Source organism: Sparus aurata, chromosome 20 (genome assembly GCF_900880675.1).
Source record: "Sparus aurata chromosome 20, fSpaAur1.1, whole genome shotgun sequence".
Taxonomy (NCBI): Eukaryota; Metazoa; Chordata; class Actinopteri; order Spariformes; family Sparidae; genus Sparus; species Sparus aurata.
This window is the reverse complement of record NC_044206.1, coordinates 17,884,484-17,903,635: the sequence shown is the minus strand read 5'-3', so window position 1 is coordinate 17,903,635 and position 19,152 is coordinate 17,884,484. Positions and strand designations below refer to the sequence as shown.

At 43.5% G+C, this 19,152-nt stretch overlaps 1 protein-coding gene across 2 annotated transcripts in view; it reads left to right on the top strand.

Annotated features, from left to right (window-relative positions):
* The window catches only part of adamts14 (ADAM metallopeptidase with thrombospondin type 1 motif, 14), a 48,254-nt gene that overhangs the window by 13,996 nt on the left and 15,106 nt on the right, over positions 1-19,152 (top strand). The window contains exons 3-7 of one of the 2 annotated variants that reach the window (XM_030399983.1): positions 571-727; positions 4,426-4,622; positions 10,408-10,491; positions 13,887-14,034; positions 16,260-16,365. In XM_030399983.1, coding sequence (XP_030255843.1) covers positions 571-727; positions 4,426-4,622; positions 10,408-10,491; positions 13,887-14,034; positions 16,260-16,365 — 692 coding nt within the window. Of the gene's footprint in view, positions 1-570; positions 728-4,425; positions 4,623-10,407; positions 10,492-13,886; positions 14,044-16,259; positions 16,366-19,152 lie in introns of both variants that reach the window. The other variant, XM_030399982.1, reaches the window with a different exon arrangement.

The window sequence follows — 19,152 nt, the reverse complement described above, 5'->3', positions numbered from 1 at the left end:
TCGAGCAGCAGCAGTCTGTGCGAATTGTAAATGATGGAGGCAGGCAGCCCCGTGTGTGCAGTACGATAATCAAGCTGAGAGTAGATTAAAGCATGAACAACCTGTTTGAAGATCCCCAATTGATGAAAATGAACCAATTTTAGATTATTATCTTGAGGTAAAAGAACATTACATACAACACAGAGATTTACAGTATCTAGCGGAGCGCACCGGAGAGGATGAAAGGAGGTGAATTAAGAAAAGTCGGCAGGCTTTGAGTTCTAAGTCCCCGCGCCGGCGCTTATATCCCGCTGAGAGGTTTTCTTTGAAGACATGAGTCAGAAGGAAATGTGCTGCTGGATTGAGACATTGCTACTCGCTTCGGTGTGAAATCACGTTGGCACTCGATGCATCTTGGTGAAGGTCTGGTGAAGGGCCCCCGAGTTGTGTCTACCTGCGTCATTCCCCACATCCAGCCCTTCTCAAAGTCTCCCAATTGATCGAGCACACTGTAATTACCGGCTCCAGTTGAATTACCATCCTTTGAAGCGGGAGGGACACTAATTTGAAACCCTCTCCTTTTTTTTCCAGGCAGGTCTGATCCGGACTGATAATGGGGAGTTTTTCATCGAGCCCCTCGAGAAGGGCCAGCAGGACGTGGAAGTGAAGGGGCGTGTCCACGTGGTGTACCGCAGGTCGGCCATCAAACGGGAGCCGGGCCAGCGGAGGGAGGACCTCCACAATGAAGGTAGGCGAAGGAGCAGCAGCAGCAGCAGCAGCAGCAGTGATGTCAGTGGAAACATAAAGCACCGTGTGCGGTTGTGTGTGTGTTTTGACTGTGTGTGGGTGCGTGGGTGTGTACGTGTGAGTAAGTGCACACAGGAGGTTCATAACAGCAAAGGACTGTATGATAGTAAAGTAGCATATGCTGCTCTAAGACAGGCAGAGGTTCAGCTGTATTTAAAGCACAAGTGGTTTGGCTGTTTTTACTACAACGTGTCCATGTGTTTCCTTTATGTCACAGCATTTAGTTGGAAATGTACGACAATTATCCGAAACTGACCATTTACACAATATTTCCAAGTTTAGGCCTCAGAAAAATGGAATAACTACATTTTGCTGGATTTGAAATCTCATTGGCGGCATGATGCAACTGTCACCTGGAGGCTGGTGTGTGAGTGGCTCAGGAGAGAGGTGAAAGAAGACAGCGTTGTTGTCTTATCTACACTATCACTCATCAGCTGTTGTAGGCTCTAGGACGGGCACATGAGCTCCTATCCAGTGCAGAGGGATAAAGGCTTCTGCTGTGAATTAAGAGAAACAAGAAAACGCATCCGGAGTAGCACTTTTTGTTTGTTTTTTTTTGCTGTTTTTTTTTGCTCTATTTATGCAGAGAACACTGCGTTTTGGAAAACTTTGTACACGTTTAAGCAGAGAAAGGTGGACTGACGTGGAGGAGATGGCAGGCGGGGAGTGTAACGGATGAAAGTGTAATCTCGGTCACTGCTAAAACATGGCAAACTGGGAAACACAAAGACCAGACTTAAATACAGGTTAAATTAGCGAGGGAATAAGGTACAGATGAAGTGAGGTGGAGAAACACAGGTGAGGCTAATGAGTGGCAAAACTCTAGAAACAGGAAAGGGATAATGAGGGAGATGCAATGCAGGCGTGGAGGGAAAAACAGAAAAAGGGGCAGAAGACAACACGAAAAAACCTAGAAAACACACATACAATGAAAGAAAAAACGAGAAAAAAACTAAAAAAGTATTATATACGAAGCTGTAACGATGTTTGTTTACGCAACACGAGCATAAGTATGAGGACTTTGCCTAAATTTAGCAGTTCAAGGAATAAGTACGCAAGATTACGCACAAAATATCCCCACTTCACCCTGTAGCTTTCAGTCTGGTGCTAGGACTCTGCAGCCTTTAAACTCCCATCACTCCTCTGTATTTATTAGGCTCGACGGCAGAGGCAGCGCTCCCCAAACCAGCTGGTAAAGTGAGGAATGCCGGGCTCAAGCGGTAGTACTGGGGACAGGGGAAGGTGGGGGAGTAGGTGAGGGGAATGGAGGGAGGGAGGAGTGACCTTCCCATCGGAGTCACCACCTCCATCATGAATTCCTCTTCTGTTCCTTCTTCCCTCGCTACAACAATAGCTCGAGCATCTGGTGGAGGAATCACCCACTGATCCACTCCATTTCCCAGCGCCTGTAAAACTGTCGAGCGAGTCGTTTTCATTTTACTCCACAGCCTCCACAACAATCCCAATCAAGTTGTTCATTCACATTTTCCAAGCCTTCTTACTTTTTGATTTCACTGCGCCTGTGAAATGGGTTTTGTTCATTTTAGAACAGCATGCCCTCTTTTGTGCTGCGATGCAGCTGTCAGGCGAGGGATTACCTTGGCATTGGAATATTGTTGCCGTGTTGTTGCTGTTTACCTTTTTTCCATTTACTGTTTGTAATACCTCAATTGTCAGCTCTCATTAGAAAGATGCTCTTTGAAGGGGAGCAGACCTGCATTTGTGTCCTTGTACCAAATAATCACACGCTTGATTGTTTGAAGGCTTTTCACCGTGTTGCTTCTGGGGTTTTTGTGCCTTTATCTCCCTCCGGCCCAGAGCCAGCCTCCCTGTAAAGGCTTATAACAGGTGATGGGGCTTTTTTCCACAACGCTGAACAGACTAGAGCAAGACAGAAAAAATTTCCATCATCAGTATAACACCAGAAATACAAAAAGAAAGCTTTCATATCGATGCATATCGGCAAACAAGTATTCTCGGGTATCTGCGCTGACCAACTGTTCCCGTCGGCTAATATGTTCATGACAAGTTATTGCAAATGCAAACCCAACATTTCCTACTGTTACACATTAAAAGCGACTGGTTAACAAGTTGACTCTTGTTTTGAAGTAGGCCGGTCACAGGAAAATGCAGTGTGTCCAGTGGGTTTTGCACTCAAAAATGTGCCTTCAGAGCAAACCGTGGTCATTTTCTACATTTGTTGACAGCAGGTCAGTTTGCAGTTTGCACACCTACAACTTCTCAGTGAGGTGCCAGACTCCTTTTACCCCCCATCAGCGTTATCAGGACAGGTTCTCCATATAGCATATATATAGCCAGATAGGTGCCTTAGCCTTTCGCCAAACTCCCCGCTGTCGTCTTGTCAGTCAACAGTTCTTACTCTCATTTCGTAATAAGTTAAGTGTGACTCCTGCTGCACTGTGCTGCAACTCTGCTGCTGGCGGCCCTGCTGCACCCAGCAGACGTCTGCTGCGGTTTGTGATCGTAGCGTCAGTTGTACAGCAAAGAATTCATTTTTAAAAAGGCAAAGCGATGGTCAGATGGTGGACGAGTAATGTCAACCACCTTGTAACACCATGAACACAGACACAGACCGATCTGTGATGGGCCAACACATATATCAGTCCACATCAACAGTAGTCTCTAGAATAACCCACCGCATTCAAAGTTTTACAGCTTCGTCAACACTAAAGTGGTTTACTGAAGTTTCTCCTGTTATTGCGGTTGTCATCTTCATGGCCTTTGTCTGTTTCTTTGTTATGCATTTCAAAAATAAATTGCTGCTCAGTAGACTGTATTTATCACTTATTTGCCCTTTGCAGCTTTGTGCCGAAGGGATTTTCTTGAATGCATCAGAAAATATTACCTGTGGCCATTTACATCGGAAAGGCTTTAATCACCGCCTCTACAAAAGATCGCAAAAATTCACAGCTTCAAGCTTAACATGCCATGAATATTAGAACAAGGCAATTTCAGCCAGACATGTTATTATCCCCCATGGAGGTATGTTTGTATGTCGGAATCTTGATATTGATTGCATGCCGTTTTAAAAATGACTCCAAAAACAAACGCTTTCTCCGTTTCTGTTGTGCACTCTTGAAAGTGATGACACTCCCTCGGAGACCTTTCTTTTCATGCCTCTGCGCTGTTTTCACACATGATTGCATTTCAATTTTCAGTATATCAAGAGCGTGTCTCTGATGACACTTTATTGTCTCAAGAGACCCTTTCCTTCTCACAGCCTCTGCCACTGCGAATCTATAGATGTGACACAATTAATATTTTTCAATAAGTGTTTCAACACTGACTATCACAGCCATAGATGGACAACATGGCGTTCAGGAATATGGCAGAAAACAGCTGGAGTGATTCAACATGTTGTTTGGAGTTGGCATGAACCAGCTGGGATTCGTGCTCTGACTGCACATATTATAGTTTGGTGGAATGTGGAGCAGAGAGGAAATACACTCCGGACTCAGTGGGCCAATCATTTATGAGTCTGAGAGGAATATTTTGACTAGAGTGCGCAGGCCTTTCAGGATTTCTCCCGAGCGTCCTGAGATATTTAGACGTCGGTTTTGACACTGACACACTGCAGTCCATTCACTGACTTGTTAATGTCCCGGCTGTGTTTTGCAGTTGCAGACTTCGGGATCGCGAACCTCCCTGCGGCTCTGGATCTTGTCGAACATAAACTGTCTGAGTCCGAGCGCAAGAGGAGGCACGCCAAGAAAGACGACTACAACATCGAGGTGCTGCTGGCTGTGGACGACTCGGTGGTGCGCTTCCACGGCAAAGAGCACGTGCAGAACTACGTTCTCACTCTCATGAACATAGTAAGTCCTGTTCGGGTTTTTCAGTAAAAATGCTCACCACCTGCTGCTTGAGAGCTGCACTCAACCATTATTTTCATTCTTGATTAATGTGCTGCTCATTTTCTTGATTTATACATTAAAAAAACGTGGGCAATACATTTTCATGAAGTTGTGTTTTAGATATCAATAAATAGTGAACTGATTACCGTCAGACCATGATTTGGCTTATAGGAGCAATGGCCATTGTTACAGCAGTAGCCATTGGATAGCTAAATACTTTTACTCAACTACAGGACATCAGTACAATTTTGAGGTAATTGTACTTGATTATTTCCGTTTGCTGCTGCTTATATTCTGCTCAACACATTTTTTAGGCAAATACTGTACTATTTACTCCACTACATATATTTGACAACTTAAATTATCAGTGACTTTGCAGATTTTGTTCAATAACACAAATTATAATCGACAGATATGTTTCGATGCGTTATGATTGACAAAAATTAAACTTTATTCCTTTGATCAAGTAGTTAAACCACCTTTACCTGCTTTAACATTAAAGTGAGAAACACAATTAATACATCTCATACTTTTGTACTTTTACTTAAAAGTGCAATAAGTAAGAATTACACTGGAAAATATTCGCTATGACGTCTGCATGTTGTGTTGAAGAGATATGGGCTGATGCTAGCATGCTAACCAGCTAGCTGCAGCCCATCCTGATTCAAGGCTCCTTATCACAGCGCCGTAAACAGCAACAATTCCCCGGTGCTCCGCGCTCCCAGCCTGGCTGCTAGCTGCACGGCTAACTGAGCTAACTAGCCAATGGCAGCCACAGTCAGCAGCAGTTAGAGGTTCTTCTGGCGATATGCTGCCACCTTTTTGTTCAACATATGAGTTCAACTGGTGGCCAAGTCTTACATACTGCACCTTTAAATACAAATTTAAATTTCACTTCTACCAGAGTATTTCTACACTGTGGTACTGCACTACAACTTTTACTGGTACTTCTTCTGCCTTTGATAACGGATATTTTGGGCCCCGACTTCATCCTCTGTGTGCCACTCATTGTTTACAGTCAGATTAGCGACTTCAGATGTCCATTTCGTCTCATCTCGTCAAACAGATATTTACATATGAATGCAGATAAATCCGTAAACACTAATTAGTAGCTTAGTCGTTGTTTGCCTCTGAGCTCCGGGATTGCATTTCGACAAATGTCTTCTGCCGCTTTTGCTCTCCATATTGACTGTTTACATGCATTGCAAGCAAAGTGTGATGAGTCAATATTAATCTCTCTGCAAATAGAAACCAGAACGCCTTCTGATACCAACATTTTGTCCCCTTTATCTCTTGCCGACAGTTATGTTTATTGGGGATAAGTCAAAAATGACGGCTTGAAAGTGGACTGTTAGAACATTTATGCTGGAAAGATCGCTTTATTATGAAAACGGTCTGCATATAATTACACAATAGCTGCAGCTCTACAAACATCCTGTGTTGGCTTGAATATGTTGCTGAGTTTGATCATCTTTCTCTGCTTTTATCCACCCGTGGAGTTATTTGTTCCCTCCATGCCCTCTCTAATATCAGACCTCGCCACACTTCTTCCCAGACCCCTTCCCTCCTCCTCTCTCTAGCTGTTTATGGATTACTGATGAGAGCTAGGGGGGGAGAAAAAAAATAAAAAAAGAAGGAAACTCTCAGCTCATTCATTACGGGTTCCACCAGCTCCTACCACCATAATCTGCTTACTGGGCCCAAATCCCCCCAAGTCAGATTTTCACAGGGTGCTGGTTTCACTCTGTAACAGTTACCATTTGGACCCTGCATGGTGGTCTGATTAGCTGCACAAGACCAATTAGAAAAGTTGAGTGGGAGCTGCGCGGGGCCGGTCGTGGAAAGCAGCGCCAGAGGTCCGCTCGGCGCTGCCAAGCTGTGCTTACATGATGATGTGTTTATTTAATTAGGATATTATATTCACATTCCGTCCACAAATGTCTTCAGCAGAGCGAAAATGGCTCATTTTAATGACCTCGGCTGATTAAACTGTGAAGTGGCTGCGAGAGTGCGCTCTGAAGCTGTCAGTCCTCGGCGTCTGCTGCTCTCTGATAAGCATTTATGAGTGTTTCAGGTCACTGGCGGGAGAGGAGGACTTGTGGAAGTTGTAAGGGTAGAAATCAACTGAGTTATGAGTTTTCTTGCTTCTAAACATTCATATATTTGCAGTCCTGCTAAGCGAAATTTGACATGAGAAAATCCGCAACTTCCCGAAAGAAAGGTGCAGTTTAAACAAATGAGGGTCTAAAGTCTTTAGTTCCACTCGTAAGCCATAGGCTTGCTGTGTCTGAAAGAGCTCTGCCCACTCAAATCCCTCTGAATCCCTGCTCCGTGGCTGCAGAATGTGTAGTACCACCTGGAGAAACTCTCCCTGAGGGATTGATTACTGGACATCCTGTCTGCGCGAAGCCAAGGTGACTGCCGAGGTGCCTGCCGCACAATGGCTGTGTTGTTTGAGCGCCGACCAGGTTTTGTCCACGTCGATGTGATGCTGTACACAAGCCAGGGACACCTAGCGCCTGCAGAGCACAGCTGCTACTCTCATTTTCATCCCGCAACAGTGCGACTCCAGCCCCTCCTCCTGGCTTTGTCATTATCCCAGTAAACGTGAGCTCGGCCCATCCCTCGGGCAGGACTCGGCGAAATGTTTTGACCTGTCAAGAAAAATATGCAACTTCAGTGTTCGCAAAAGTCGTCATGGAACTTCTATGATGCCATTTATTTTTTCGGTTCTGTCCTCATTTTTCAGCAGCTTCTCTGTTTCAGTTCCAACATAAACACACGTATATAGGTCAGTATGGACCAGTCGAGGAATTTGAGCTCGTAACAAATCTGGGAGAGCTTCGGGGTCCCTCGAGTGTTCCTTAAAGCATTTATTGACCTGAATAGGCTTCTGTGAATGGAATATTTGCTTAAATGCCTTGGGTGTAACCCTGCGTCCCAGAGCAAATTTGGACTCGAGCCAAGATACCTTTCTTCAGTGACAGAGCTTTTGTTCTTGCACGGTCATAATTTTTACCCAGAGAAAGCTGAGTGAGACACGCTTGTTAGTGCCGTAGCAAAGAGCGGCTCTCTGTCTTTTATGAGCCTGAACAAGAACAACCACTGATGCCTCTGGTTTTGGCATTGAACAAATGAAAAAATGCCGAATGCTGAATGTGGATGCTTAACGCTGTAGTTCTCATGTCTCATTTCAAACCAAGAAAACAAAAAAAGCAAAGGTTTCGAGAAACTTCCGTACAAAGGGAGAAAGAAACTGTAGCTGCTGATTTGCTAATTGAAACAGCCTTGGTGAAGATGAGTGCTTACACATTCAAAAGTTGAAAGGAAACCTGAAGGAAAAGTGAAAAGAACCTGATGTTTTTCTTCTTACCTTCAATACCGAAAAAGAATAGTGTAAATGGCCGTAAATTGTTTGTTAATCATTACGGTGTAATCACGCTCTAAGTATTTCAGGAAAGCGTTTTTCTTTTTGGTTGTTAAAGGTGTGTACAAAGAAATTAGCCAATATTGTCAGCTTGAATGTGTTGACATTACAACAAAGGGAGGATGTCTACTGACATTAACATGCTAACCAGCTAGCACAGGCCTGTCCTGTCTCGTGACACCACTTAACCCCCATAGTTTCAGCTTGGAGATGTGGGCGAGTGGCGAGGTTCGCTACTTCGCCTAATAAGTTAACAAAATAAAGACACAAAATGTCAAGAAAGGAATGTTTTTACACCTATCTTCCTCACTGAATAATAGAATCGTACACCATCAGAATTTATGTTTCCCAATTTTACCAAACTAAGATGATGAACTAAGATCCTAGTTGCCTGCGGTGACTCCCCTTCATGATCCAAGGTTGTGGTCCGGGCGGAATGCCATTCATCCAAAAGAGCAACTAACTCCACAGCTAACTGAACTACTTGGCTAACGGCAGCTAGTCACTACAGCCAAAGATAGCTTCAGCAAAGAGTAAAGTGAGCAGCAGTTAGCGGTTCTGCTGCCTCTTATAGTTCTGGAAGTCTCTTCAAAAAACTGGCCACATCTTACAAATTACAAACTGGTGTCTGTCAGTTCACAGTATGTTCAGCTGATATTCTCTGCTCCACTTTCAATAGTGCTAACCCCAAGCAACAGAACAGAGCAACCGCGGCAGCAACAACTTAAATAATTTAAGCTCTGCTTTGTGTTAATAGTTTCCTGAGGCTGAACTGAAGCTCTCTGATCGTTTGTTTCTCCATGAAAATGCTCCGTGGGACCATCGACTTTCTTTTAAAGTCAAACATTTGTTATTTCTGTCAACGGTCGCATTGTGCTCAGAAACTGTCTTGCTGATTCAAACAGTTTGAAGTGCTTCGAAGGCATTTTGTTGTCTCAGCATTTGAGCATTAACAATAAAGCCGATCAAAACTGTGAGCCACATAACGTCGTCTACAGGAAAAATAGTTCGTTTGAAATTGCACAAGTAGCCGAGCCGATGATTGCCACTCCTCCATAACAATCTCAATAGGACAATTGGTGTAGATGGCGATAAATCATGCGCAGATGTTTTCGTGAATTACTTTCCAAGCTTGTGCAACACGACTTGAAGGGATGTCCTATGACTCCGTCGCACCCACGTGCCCTTAAAGTGTTGTAAAACACATGTTTCCTCTCAAGTCCAGAAGTCACGTGAAGAAATGTGAGGGCACGTTGTGAAGCAAAATGACTCCGTGTTTGTTTGACGCGTGTTTAATTACAACCCATAACCAACATGTCCAAACTTAAGGGCTGATACTGATTTATGGGAAAATGAATATTCCCTCTTGTTTTTCCCTCTGAGCTGTAGTTATCACCCGCAAAGTGAAGCAGCTGATTGACTTTATGTGTCCCCGGAGGAGTGTAGAGACCGTTTAATGAAAATAAAGTGGAAATTGGGACTGAATGGGATCCTAGCTCAGCCCCGGGTTAAGCATCCGCATACCACGGCATTATTATAAAGCCAAAAAGCAGTCGATACACATTTCTGGGTCAGGCTTTTTTTTTTTTTGCATAACAACGCTGGTTTGATTGGACGTCTGCCAACGTCTTAACAGCATACTTCCTCACGATTGCAGGCCCGCTGTAAGAGATGAAAAAACAAACACAAACTCACACATATTTTCGACGGCCTGCTGCTCTGCCCTCAGACAATGAATCTGAGGAGGCAGCAGCACGATCATGTCATCTCATACCGATCGCTTTATACAGTTTTGAGCAAATGTTTGCCACTTGCTTCATGTTGGTTTTTCATGAACGGGTGAAGTCATTCGCTTGGTCGTCACTGATAAAGACATAATACACATCTCAGCAGCACAAACAAACGGCTCTTGTGTTCACTTGGAAGATGCGAGCAGCACAATGCCAACCCAGGATAATTATGTTAGATCCCTTACGCCTTTGATGAGGTATAAAGCCTCACGGATAATAAACAGATGATAGACCTCTGAGAACCAAGCTGCACTTTTTATTCCTTTCCTTTTGATGCCAGTTGAAAAACGTGAACTACTCTGCATCCTTTCGAAAGTCAAGGAACTAGATATGAACGCAAGAACGTCTCTTACTTTTTTTTGTATCTGCTCTCGCTTCCTGAGGTACGGTACTCGACGGGATCTGAAGCCACGCTCTTTCTCTCACCTCAGACTTACTGCAGTGCGTTTCGTATCAATGCTCAGCCATGCCTCTTGTTTGTGTTATTATTGCGGCCTCAATACTGTGTTTTCTGCAATTTCCCTTTCAGGTTGATGAAATCTACCACGACGAATCTCTGGGAACCAACATCAACATCGTCCTGGTTCGCATGATAATGGTCGGGTACCGACAGGTGAGCTATGTCACAGATTGTTATCGTCTATAGATACAAGTGTATTTTCATATAAATTGCTCTGTGTTGATTCATAATTTAACAGTAAATGATGCATCGTGCCTACGGGAGGCAATTCAGGATATGATATTATGTTTGGAGGGAGAACGAGGACCGAGTTTGCCCCCACTTAAATAAAAGATAATAGAAATAAATAACAGAAAGGCAGATTAATTCTTCTCCATGTTTCCAGCTCACCCACTTATGTCCTGTACAGATGGAAAATAAAAAAATGTCCACCTCTTCCTCCAAGACGGATTCACATGCATTTAAGTGACTAGATCAGATGGCTGCAGTAATCTAAATTTCTCTGGCATCATGTAAATTAGAAACTTGCTTCCTGTGATTGGTCTCAGGGAAAAGAGGAACCTGAGCGAGATTTCCAGCGCACCTACAAGTTCACAATAATTCCATTGTCGACTGAAACTGAAACTAACGTTAAAGGTCTTAATCAGTCGGTTTCCACTACTGAACCTTCAGATTCAGACACGGTCATCTGTCACTGTGGAGCCTGCTTTCTTAAACAGCTCATGCCAACACATCTACAGTTAAATACAGCAGCCTGGTGAGCTGCCACATGCTTCTAAGGGTGATGCTTGAGCTACCCGTCCCGCGTCATCTCTGGAAGCTGTAGGGGTATAAAGAGCAGGAAAAGGTCTGAGTCAGAGGGCGGTTTTCGGTCTGTCATGCATACGTTTTTTTCCCAAGAAGACTGCGGTTCGCGTCCCACGTGTGACCAAACGTCAATGATGATTTGTGTCTGGGTTAGGTTGCGTAAATCCGTTAATCTAAGTTACACAAGCGATGTGCCCGAACATCATTTTAACACAAAGCAGGATATTTTTCTCAAACAAACCAAGGTCTTGGTGCCTGAACCTTACTGAACCGGGCCCGCCTGGCAACCAAACAGTCATAATATGTCATAATATGTCAGCACGCTTTATTTTGAAAGTCTCACGAGACGCTTCAGGTCGACCACAAACCCCTTCACGTGCTAAGCTGACGACCGAGGGCTAAGTGGAGTGCCACAGTTTGACGTATAATGTATCTCCCTCCTAAGAAGAAATGTATTATTATTACGCTGTTACCTGCTATAACATCTAGGGAGTGGGTCAAATAGTGGCGCCGAAATTTTTTTTAAAAAGTCTTCAAAAGCATTTGGCCTTCTGCTGGCTGTCAAGCAGCCGTCAGCAGCGTGTGATATGACGATGCTTTGAGTCCCGCCACTGTTTGATTGACAAGGCACTCTGTATAGCAAACAAAAGATGAAATAACGTCTAAAAACCGGAGATGATGCTAATAACAGTCTCTTGTCAGCCAAGTGAGGCTGAGAAGAGCTCAACAGATTATTACGTTGAGTGATAATCACGCCGCTCGGCACTGCCTGCTGCTCATTAGCTCTGTCAGCAGGGTTTCGATGTTCTGATCGCGGGGGAAATCATATGCAAGCGACAGAAATAACGCCGTCTGACATTTATCACCGTGATTAAACACTCAGAGGCAGATGTGCTTGTTTGAATAAGCCATGTTACATAAAGACTATAAAGGGATATACAGTCGAGAGTGAGGTGTGAACCTAAATCTACACTATTTGCATTTTTATTGTACTGTATGTGTGATGAATATGTTTTTTTCAATTCACACCTCGATGCTCAGACGATGTCACCTTTCATGATTTGGTTGTCAGCAGGCTGCAGGACGTGCAGTAATGATCTATGAGGTTGTGATGGTGCATGGTGACAGACGTGCGAGTTATTTTCCTGCCTGTTAATTTAAATACCTGACTGGTGTTGCCAGTAGACCTGATGTTAAAGAGAGTATGTTTGCACGGCACCAATTAGATGAGCTCCAACTTGTTGAATGTGTCACCCCGGCCTCGCAGTCGAGAGATGAAAGGCGACGTGTCTCACCAGCTCCTCTGGAGTCTTCTCCATTTGCCGCTGTCAATTACGGTGCCGTTGCACCCCCGGCTGGGCTTTTGAGCCGGATGCATTTTCATAACACGGGAGACTAAACAGGAGAATTGCTTCTTCATAGTTGTCACGCCGTTTTTTTTTTCCAACAACAGTTTCCAATTAGAAATCGATGGTAACTAATTTTTGTGACACTCTGTGCCAGCTTGAGAAAACACACACGAGGCCGTTTTTTTCTTATGTTCGCAGGGAAAATCAGGTCCTGGTGGTAACACACTGAGCAGAGAAGTAAGAAATCTGCTCTCTTAGACTTTCTTAGGAATTGGATTTATGCACTCACATATTTTTTCCATTAAGTGTGATTCAAACTGAAATGTGCAGTCTTGTAAAAAGTACCCAAAAGTCGCACTGGATTAAAAGGAAAGATATCATATGAATTTTTTTTTACTTTGATCAAAGTTTTGTGTGAATTTTATCGTGAAATGTACCCTTTTGAAATACGTGACCATGAATCCCGGTGGTCGGAATGACTGTTTTTTTTCTAGCCAGTTCCCACATTGCATTTCTCTGAAGCTCTTACCTATTTTTTAAATAACATTTATACTGTTGTACTATTTCTACTGTGTGCATACGCGCAATGATTGCTATATGAACTTATAGCATATGGCATTTTGAGGGGCGTCTGTCTGCGGTGTGGCCTGATTGGGCCACGCGAGTCCACGACCCCCTCTTAAGACCGCCTCCCACATTGTCCTGTAAGATCACCTGATGAAGGTCTCAGTACCGAAACATCCTTGTCAATAAACTTTATCGCAAGTGAAGTGGGCAGTGTGCTGGGGGTCTTTTTCTCCTGACTTTGGTAAAAGTGAAAGTGACCCACTTGAGTAAATGCCCAGAAGTATCTCATATTGAATATTCTTAAGTTTCAAAAGTAGAACTCTGGCAAAAAACATCGACTTAAAGGCGATGATGAGTACAATGACCGTCAATTACTGAACAGTTCTTAAAGCTGTCTGGACTGCAATTTACAGAGGCTATTGTTCAAAAAGATTTCACATTCTTTACACACTATTTCTTCAGTAAAGCAATGCTTCTAATCCAGAAGGCTGCCATTAGATTTGTGACAATTAAAAACTTCTTCACCCTGTGGGAGTGTGAGTGCCCGAGCAGGTCTTGGGTGAACCCGACACATTACGTGTCAAGTATTGTTTTGAATCGCTCCAACAGTCGCTGTAACGTGTCATTTGTTCCCTCTTTGCAGCTCTTCCACAATAATTAATCTAAAAGGTTACCTTGCTTTATGTTTCAAAAGCGCTTTAAAGTCTTTCATTTTATCAAGCAGGTGCGGCTCCCCTGGAGTGAACTGAAAAGTAGAGCTATTTCATTTCTATTCACAGTTTGAGTGACTTGACCTTCCCCCTCCATCGTTGTGTTTTTCCGCAGTCTATAAGCCTGATCGAGCGTGGCAACCCATCTCGCAGCCTGGAGCAGGTGTGTCGGTGGGCCAACACGCAGCAGCGGCGCGACCCCGACCACGCCGAGTACCACGACCACGCCATCTTCCTCACAAGGCAAGATTTTGGTCCCGCAGGTATGCAAGGTACTGTATTTTCTCTCGATCGAGGCCTGTGCAGACTGAGTGCTGGTATCTGCTTCCATTCACAAAAAGGGGGGTTGGCTTCAAGTCTTGCCCAGGTAAGGTTCGACGGAAAAACGTTTTAAAAAGAGCGGAGGCTGCGGCTGAGGTCGCGAACCCAATTGTGCCCGCGGCGACCTCGCAGGGAAAACAATTACCGAGCAGCTCTCCAAAACCTTGCTGGATTGACATTGACGCCCACCCTGGAAATGATTTGAATTGAGATTGATACTTGTTGAAGAAGGTTTTTGGCATGTAGAGAAAAAACAGAAATGTTTAGTGAGGTTGTCATTCATGTAAACTAACTAGTTTTTTTAAGTGTTTTGGTTGTTTTTTTTACACTTCACTCACAAATGATAATAAGTAGGTAGTCCTCAGCCCTAGTAACACTTGTGTGCAATTATCTGGCATTTGCCTCACGCTGTATTTCTTCTTTTCAGCCCTTCAAAAAAACAAACATTTGAAGCGAGCAGCCTAACTGCCAGAGAATCTGCGCTCCAGAAATGAAACAAGCATCCTCTGTGCACAAGTTCAATATCTCTGCACTGACCCTGTGTGTGTGTTTTTAAACTCTTTCTTTAAAGCACAAGTGTCATGTTTAGAGGACGACCCCGAGGCTACCTGGTTTGCTTGTCACACCTCCGGATGTTGCCATAGCTGCCGTTCTGTTGTGTTCCAAACAAGCCCCGGTTTCTAAGGCACCTTGCTCTGTGTTGCGCTGGGCCAGGCGCTGTGTCTCAGGGTCACACGGAGACATCGCACTCCCTCGCCAAAGTTTAGCTGCGAGATGGTAGATTCTGTATCCAAACACAGATATCTGACTGTGGGATAAATCCACACATTTTCTAGGAGTGGCCGCAGACGTACGCACACACATGTGTTTACACGTGCACTGTCAGTGTTTCTGATCTGCTCTCCTGGCTGATTTCCAGTGTTTGAGTTCATCCAACAGATGACGGGGAACCCCTCCTCTCGTGACACCAGCAGTTCCAGAAACTGATTTTCTTTTTTTGTCTTTTTTTTTTTTTTTACCCAAGCTGCTGCTGCCTCTCGCTGCTGCTGCTGCTGCTGCTGCTGCACCTCTTCGCTTCAATGTGCAAAGCTCCCAGTGGCCTCTTCACGGGAATGTAGCCTGCATTCCCCTTTATCTGCCTCTCAGATAAAGGGGGTCGTGCTCCACAACTGCTTCACGTCTCACTAGCAGCGCTGAAAATGTGTCCCATTTTGTTGTCATCTATTAATCGAAAGCCATCGACCCATAAACTAAAAAAAAAATAAATAAATGGATTCAAATGATCTCTTTTTAGCTTCTCCTTTTTCCAACACCACCATAATAACCCGTCGTCAGCTGTTGTCTCTCCTTTTCTGCTGCATTTTTTCTGCTTTTTACCTGCATGCCAAAAAAAGGTCTTCGGACGGTCAGAGAGCATGATACGTTTACTGTCTGAAAAGCCGGCAAAAAAAAAAAGAAAGGCCGGGAAAAAAAAAATAGAAAATCTAAATCAAACGTGCTAAGCTGAATCGCTGCACACCTCTTGATCGAGTCATGTTTCATGTTTTGTGCTTTGCTTTAAAAAGTTTGTTGAACTGTGTGAAATGTTGCTGCTGGGGTGAGGATCACAGGCTTTTAGTTTATATTGGCACCTTTCTTTAGGGGACGCTCCGCACAATCTGTCACAAAAGGAGCTTCCAGCCCCCCTTAAGATCCCCTCTACTTGCTTCTGCTGTTTGCGAGCGTTAATTGAGGTGTCCGAAGGGAGTCTTTTAGTTGAGATAACGGCTCTAAGTCTTGTGAATTTGGCATCACTGAATGGCTGACACCGCTCTGACCTTCAGCGAATGCGCTCCTTTTGATTTTCACGCATTGCACAAGCATCTTTAAATCCCTTCTAGTTCACCTCAAAGTTTGGTATTCATTATTTTGAGTGTGTCTGCATACAAACAGCCTACTGCATCAGCACAAAGGCAGGACATTCATATAGATGCATCATGGGTTTCATCAGAGCTCCATGGCCACCGCAATCACCGCAATCACATCATATAAGTGTAGCCCACAGAGTTCAATGATGTCACCTTAAGGGCCCATTTTCCACCTTGATCAGCAGCGCTTTATGTCAATACCCCGACCTTCATTCCTGGTGCTTGATTATTAGGGCTGTGTGGTCTTTTCTGTTGCCCAGGTTACGCTCCGGTGACCGGGATGTGCCACCCACTGAGGAGCTGCACTCTGAACCACGAGGACGGCTTCTCCTCCGCCTTTGTGGTCGCTCACGAAACCGGCCATGTGTGAGTAATGGTGTGAGGATGAAAGCGACCAACAGAGTCTCACAGGATCTTGCCGCGGCCAATTAGGGCCGATGTTTTTTTTTGCATGGTAACTGTAGCTTGTAATTCAAGGCGAGGCGCCTTTAAACGGGAGCCTGTTGTCTTAACAAAACAAAGCATCTGGTTGCCTCAGCACGAGCTTAGTCAGCTCTTTGTGGGAAAAAACAACTGAGTAAATACACTGATCAATACCACATATGTATGTCAGTGTATTTGAATATATTGTTGTGTCAAGTATACACATATATTCTCACTGTCCACCTTATAAGGGTACACCTTGCCACCTTGTTTTTGTAAATGGATACAGCTCCGCCTTCTGCTAAATTGTGGATGGGAGAGAGCAGTCAAATTCTGCCTGGCATTATATGATGTAGTGAAAAGATGGAACATGTAGAATAATCCAGAAAATAAGTATTGTATTCCCAAAATGTTTAAACTTTTCCTTTAAAATTCCCAGCAATTGAGCTATAAATACTTTACAAGTGTTATCACTAAGATGTAGCCACATAACTCGAGGTTGTAGTCAAACCTTAATACATTTCGAGTATTTTTCGACAATATTTGGCAAAGTTTCTCGTAAGGCTGCTTGTGTTAAGACTGTATTTTGCATTATATCAATAGGACAGCTTTTCTTTCGTCCTCATGTTAATTCACACAGAAAGCGCGAGCTCTGTTTCTCCGAACATCGCGCTCTCACTGAAGCGCCGAGCATCAGACTGGATTTACGAATTTACTAAAGACGTTCGCCGTCTCATGAACAACCATACAAGTTGTTATTTTCTGTGAAAACGAGGCTCAACTTGTTTATGTTTTCTGCTTTTAATTAGTTACAGGAGATTATGTGTCTCCTGTCTTGATGCTGGGCTAGGCTAACCGGCTGCAGCTTCATGTTTACTGTACAGACATAATGAATTTCTTCATCCGCTCTTAGCGACAAAGCAAATTAACCATGTTTCCCAAACTATTTCTTTAAGCAAAGCCCATACAGTAAGTATTAAGATACTTTCTACATCTCTGTGGCTCATAAGTTGAAGTCAGGTTAGCAACAGGCCGTATCCACTCTGTCCATGAACTCGCACCCACCTTCCATTTAACATTTGGTCGTAAAGAGAGTCATTATCAATAACTCCCGGTCCATTTCACATCTCTCTAATGGATCTTTTTAAAGGTTCATGAAGAAGCATGTTTGACCTGTGCCCCCACTGTGGCACGAACATTTCAGAAAGGCTGAGCCTGACTGACTCATCGATAAAAAGCGTCACTTTCACAGAACTGGGTGACACCGGAACTGTAATGGCGCTTGTATAGCGGCTCAGCATTTTAGAGTTTCTCCACCACATGATGAAATTGATGGCAGAAGTTAAGGAATCAAAGTATTTGTAGGTAAAGACCTGTGATAATAATAATAAAAAGAAAAAAAAAACCCAAAGCAGATTAAACAACAAAGCAGATTACAAGGTGATAATGGGAAAGAAATGCAATCAGTAGCTTTTTTGCATCCCTTCCTTCAATTCACACCAGTGAAACAGCGTCCTCTTGCAGTAAGAAACAGAAAAAACTTTTTATTTAAAAAGTGAATACTAACTATCTCAGTTCTCACTGTCCGTTCACAGAATCACAGCCAAGTTTACCCAGAATATCATCAGCCAGAGCCTTTGCAAGTTTTTGTAAAATCTTAGGGATTCTCATCTGCTTGTTCACGCCGAAACTTTTAATTAGCATGCTGACTCAGACCCGAGGTCACAGCTGGTCTTGAGCAGCTGGGTCCAGTCTGTGTCCTTGTGTCTGCGTGGGTTTCCTCCGGTTCCTTCAGTTCAAACACTGGCAGGTGAAATAACAAAGGTATATTCTCAGAAGGTGTGAAATGTGTTCACAGGTTTCCGCTCTGTGACAGCCAGGCGAATACCACTTCTCAGCCTTTTGCTTAAACCTTTTATGACCACAAAGAGGTTAAGAGAGAATAAGAGTTGGATGGATATATTTTGGACATTATGCTGTACACTAGAGAGATACTTGATATGACCTGACCAGTCCAATTATCTTTCCAGGCGGCAAGATAATGAAGTTGACTGAGTGGATTGAGAGATTTTTTTAAAAAAAAGGCTCCATCAGGTGTTCAACGGTTTGAAACGAGTAGAAAATGCAAACATTTTCAAAGTACTTGAGATCAAACTTGCTTCGATGGAAAAATAAGTGAAATGCGCTGAATGTTAGAAAATCATTCCTGATCATTTGTATTTGCATTCTTAATTTTTGCATAATCTCAGCACAGGTTTAAGGTAAGCGGGTCGGACTCAACAAGTATTTGAACCCACAGTGACAAGCAAAATGGATTTTTTTCGGTTGATATCACCAGTCGATGATAACCTTTAATTATTAAAAATGATGTTTATATGCTGTGGCTTATGAAAGGGGAAAAAAGGCTAAGATGAAGTGAGCAAAGGTGATGTAATGTTCCATACCTCGATTTGTTATGTTGACATGGACGTTCTCTGTCCTTTCAGAACCCTTGTGGAACGTTTATCGCAAATGGCAATTTTATTGCCTTCTTCTTCTGGCTTGTGAGCTTACGCAAAGAGCTATTTCAGGTGGTTCAATTACTGATTAGAGGTCAGCACTCAACACAGTTAATGTCTCTACTCTTGTCTAAATCGATGTTTGAGTAATTTTTAACACACTGTTCCCGATAATAAAAAATGGAAGTACTGACATTTAGTTTTAACAGGCTCAAGGCTCCGCGGAAGTAGA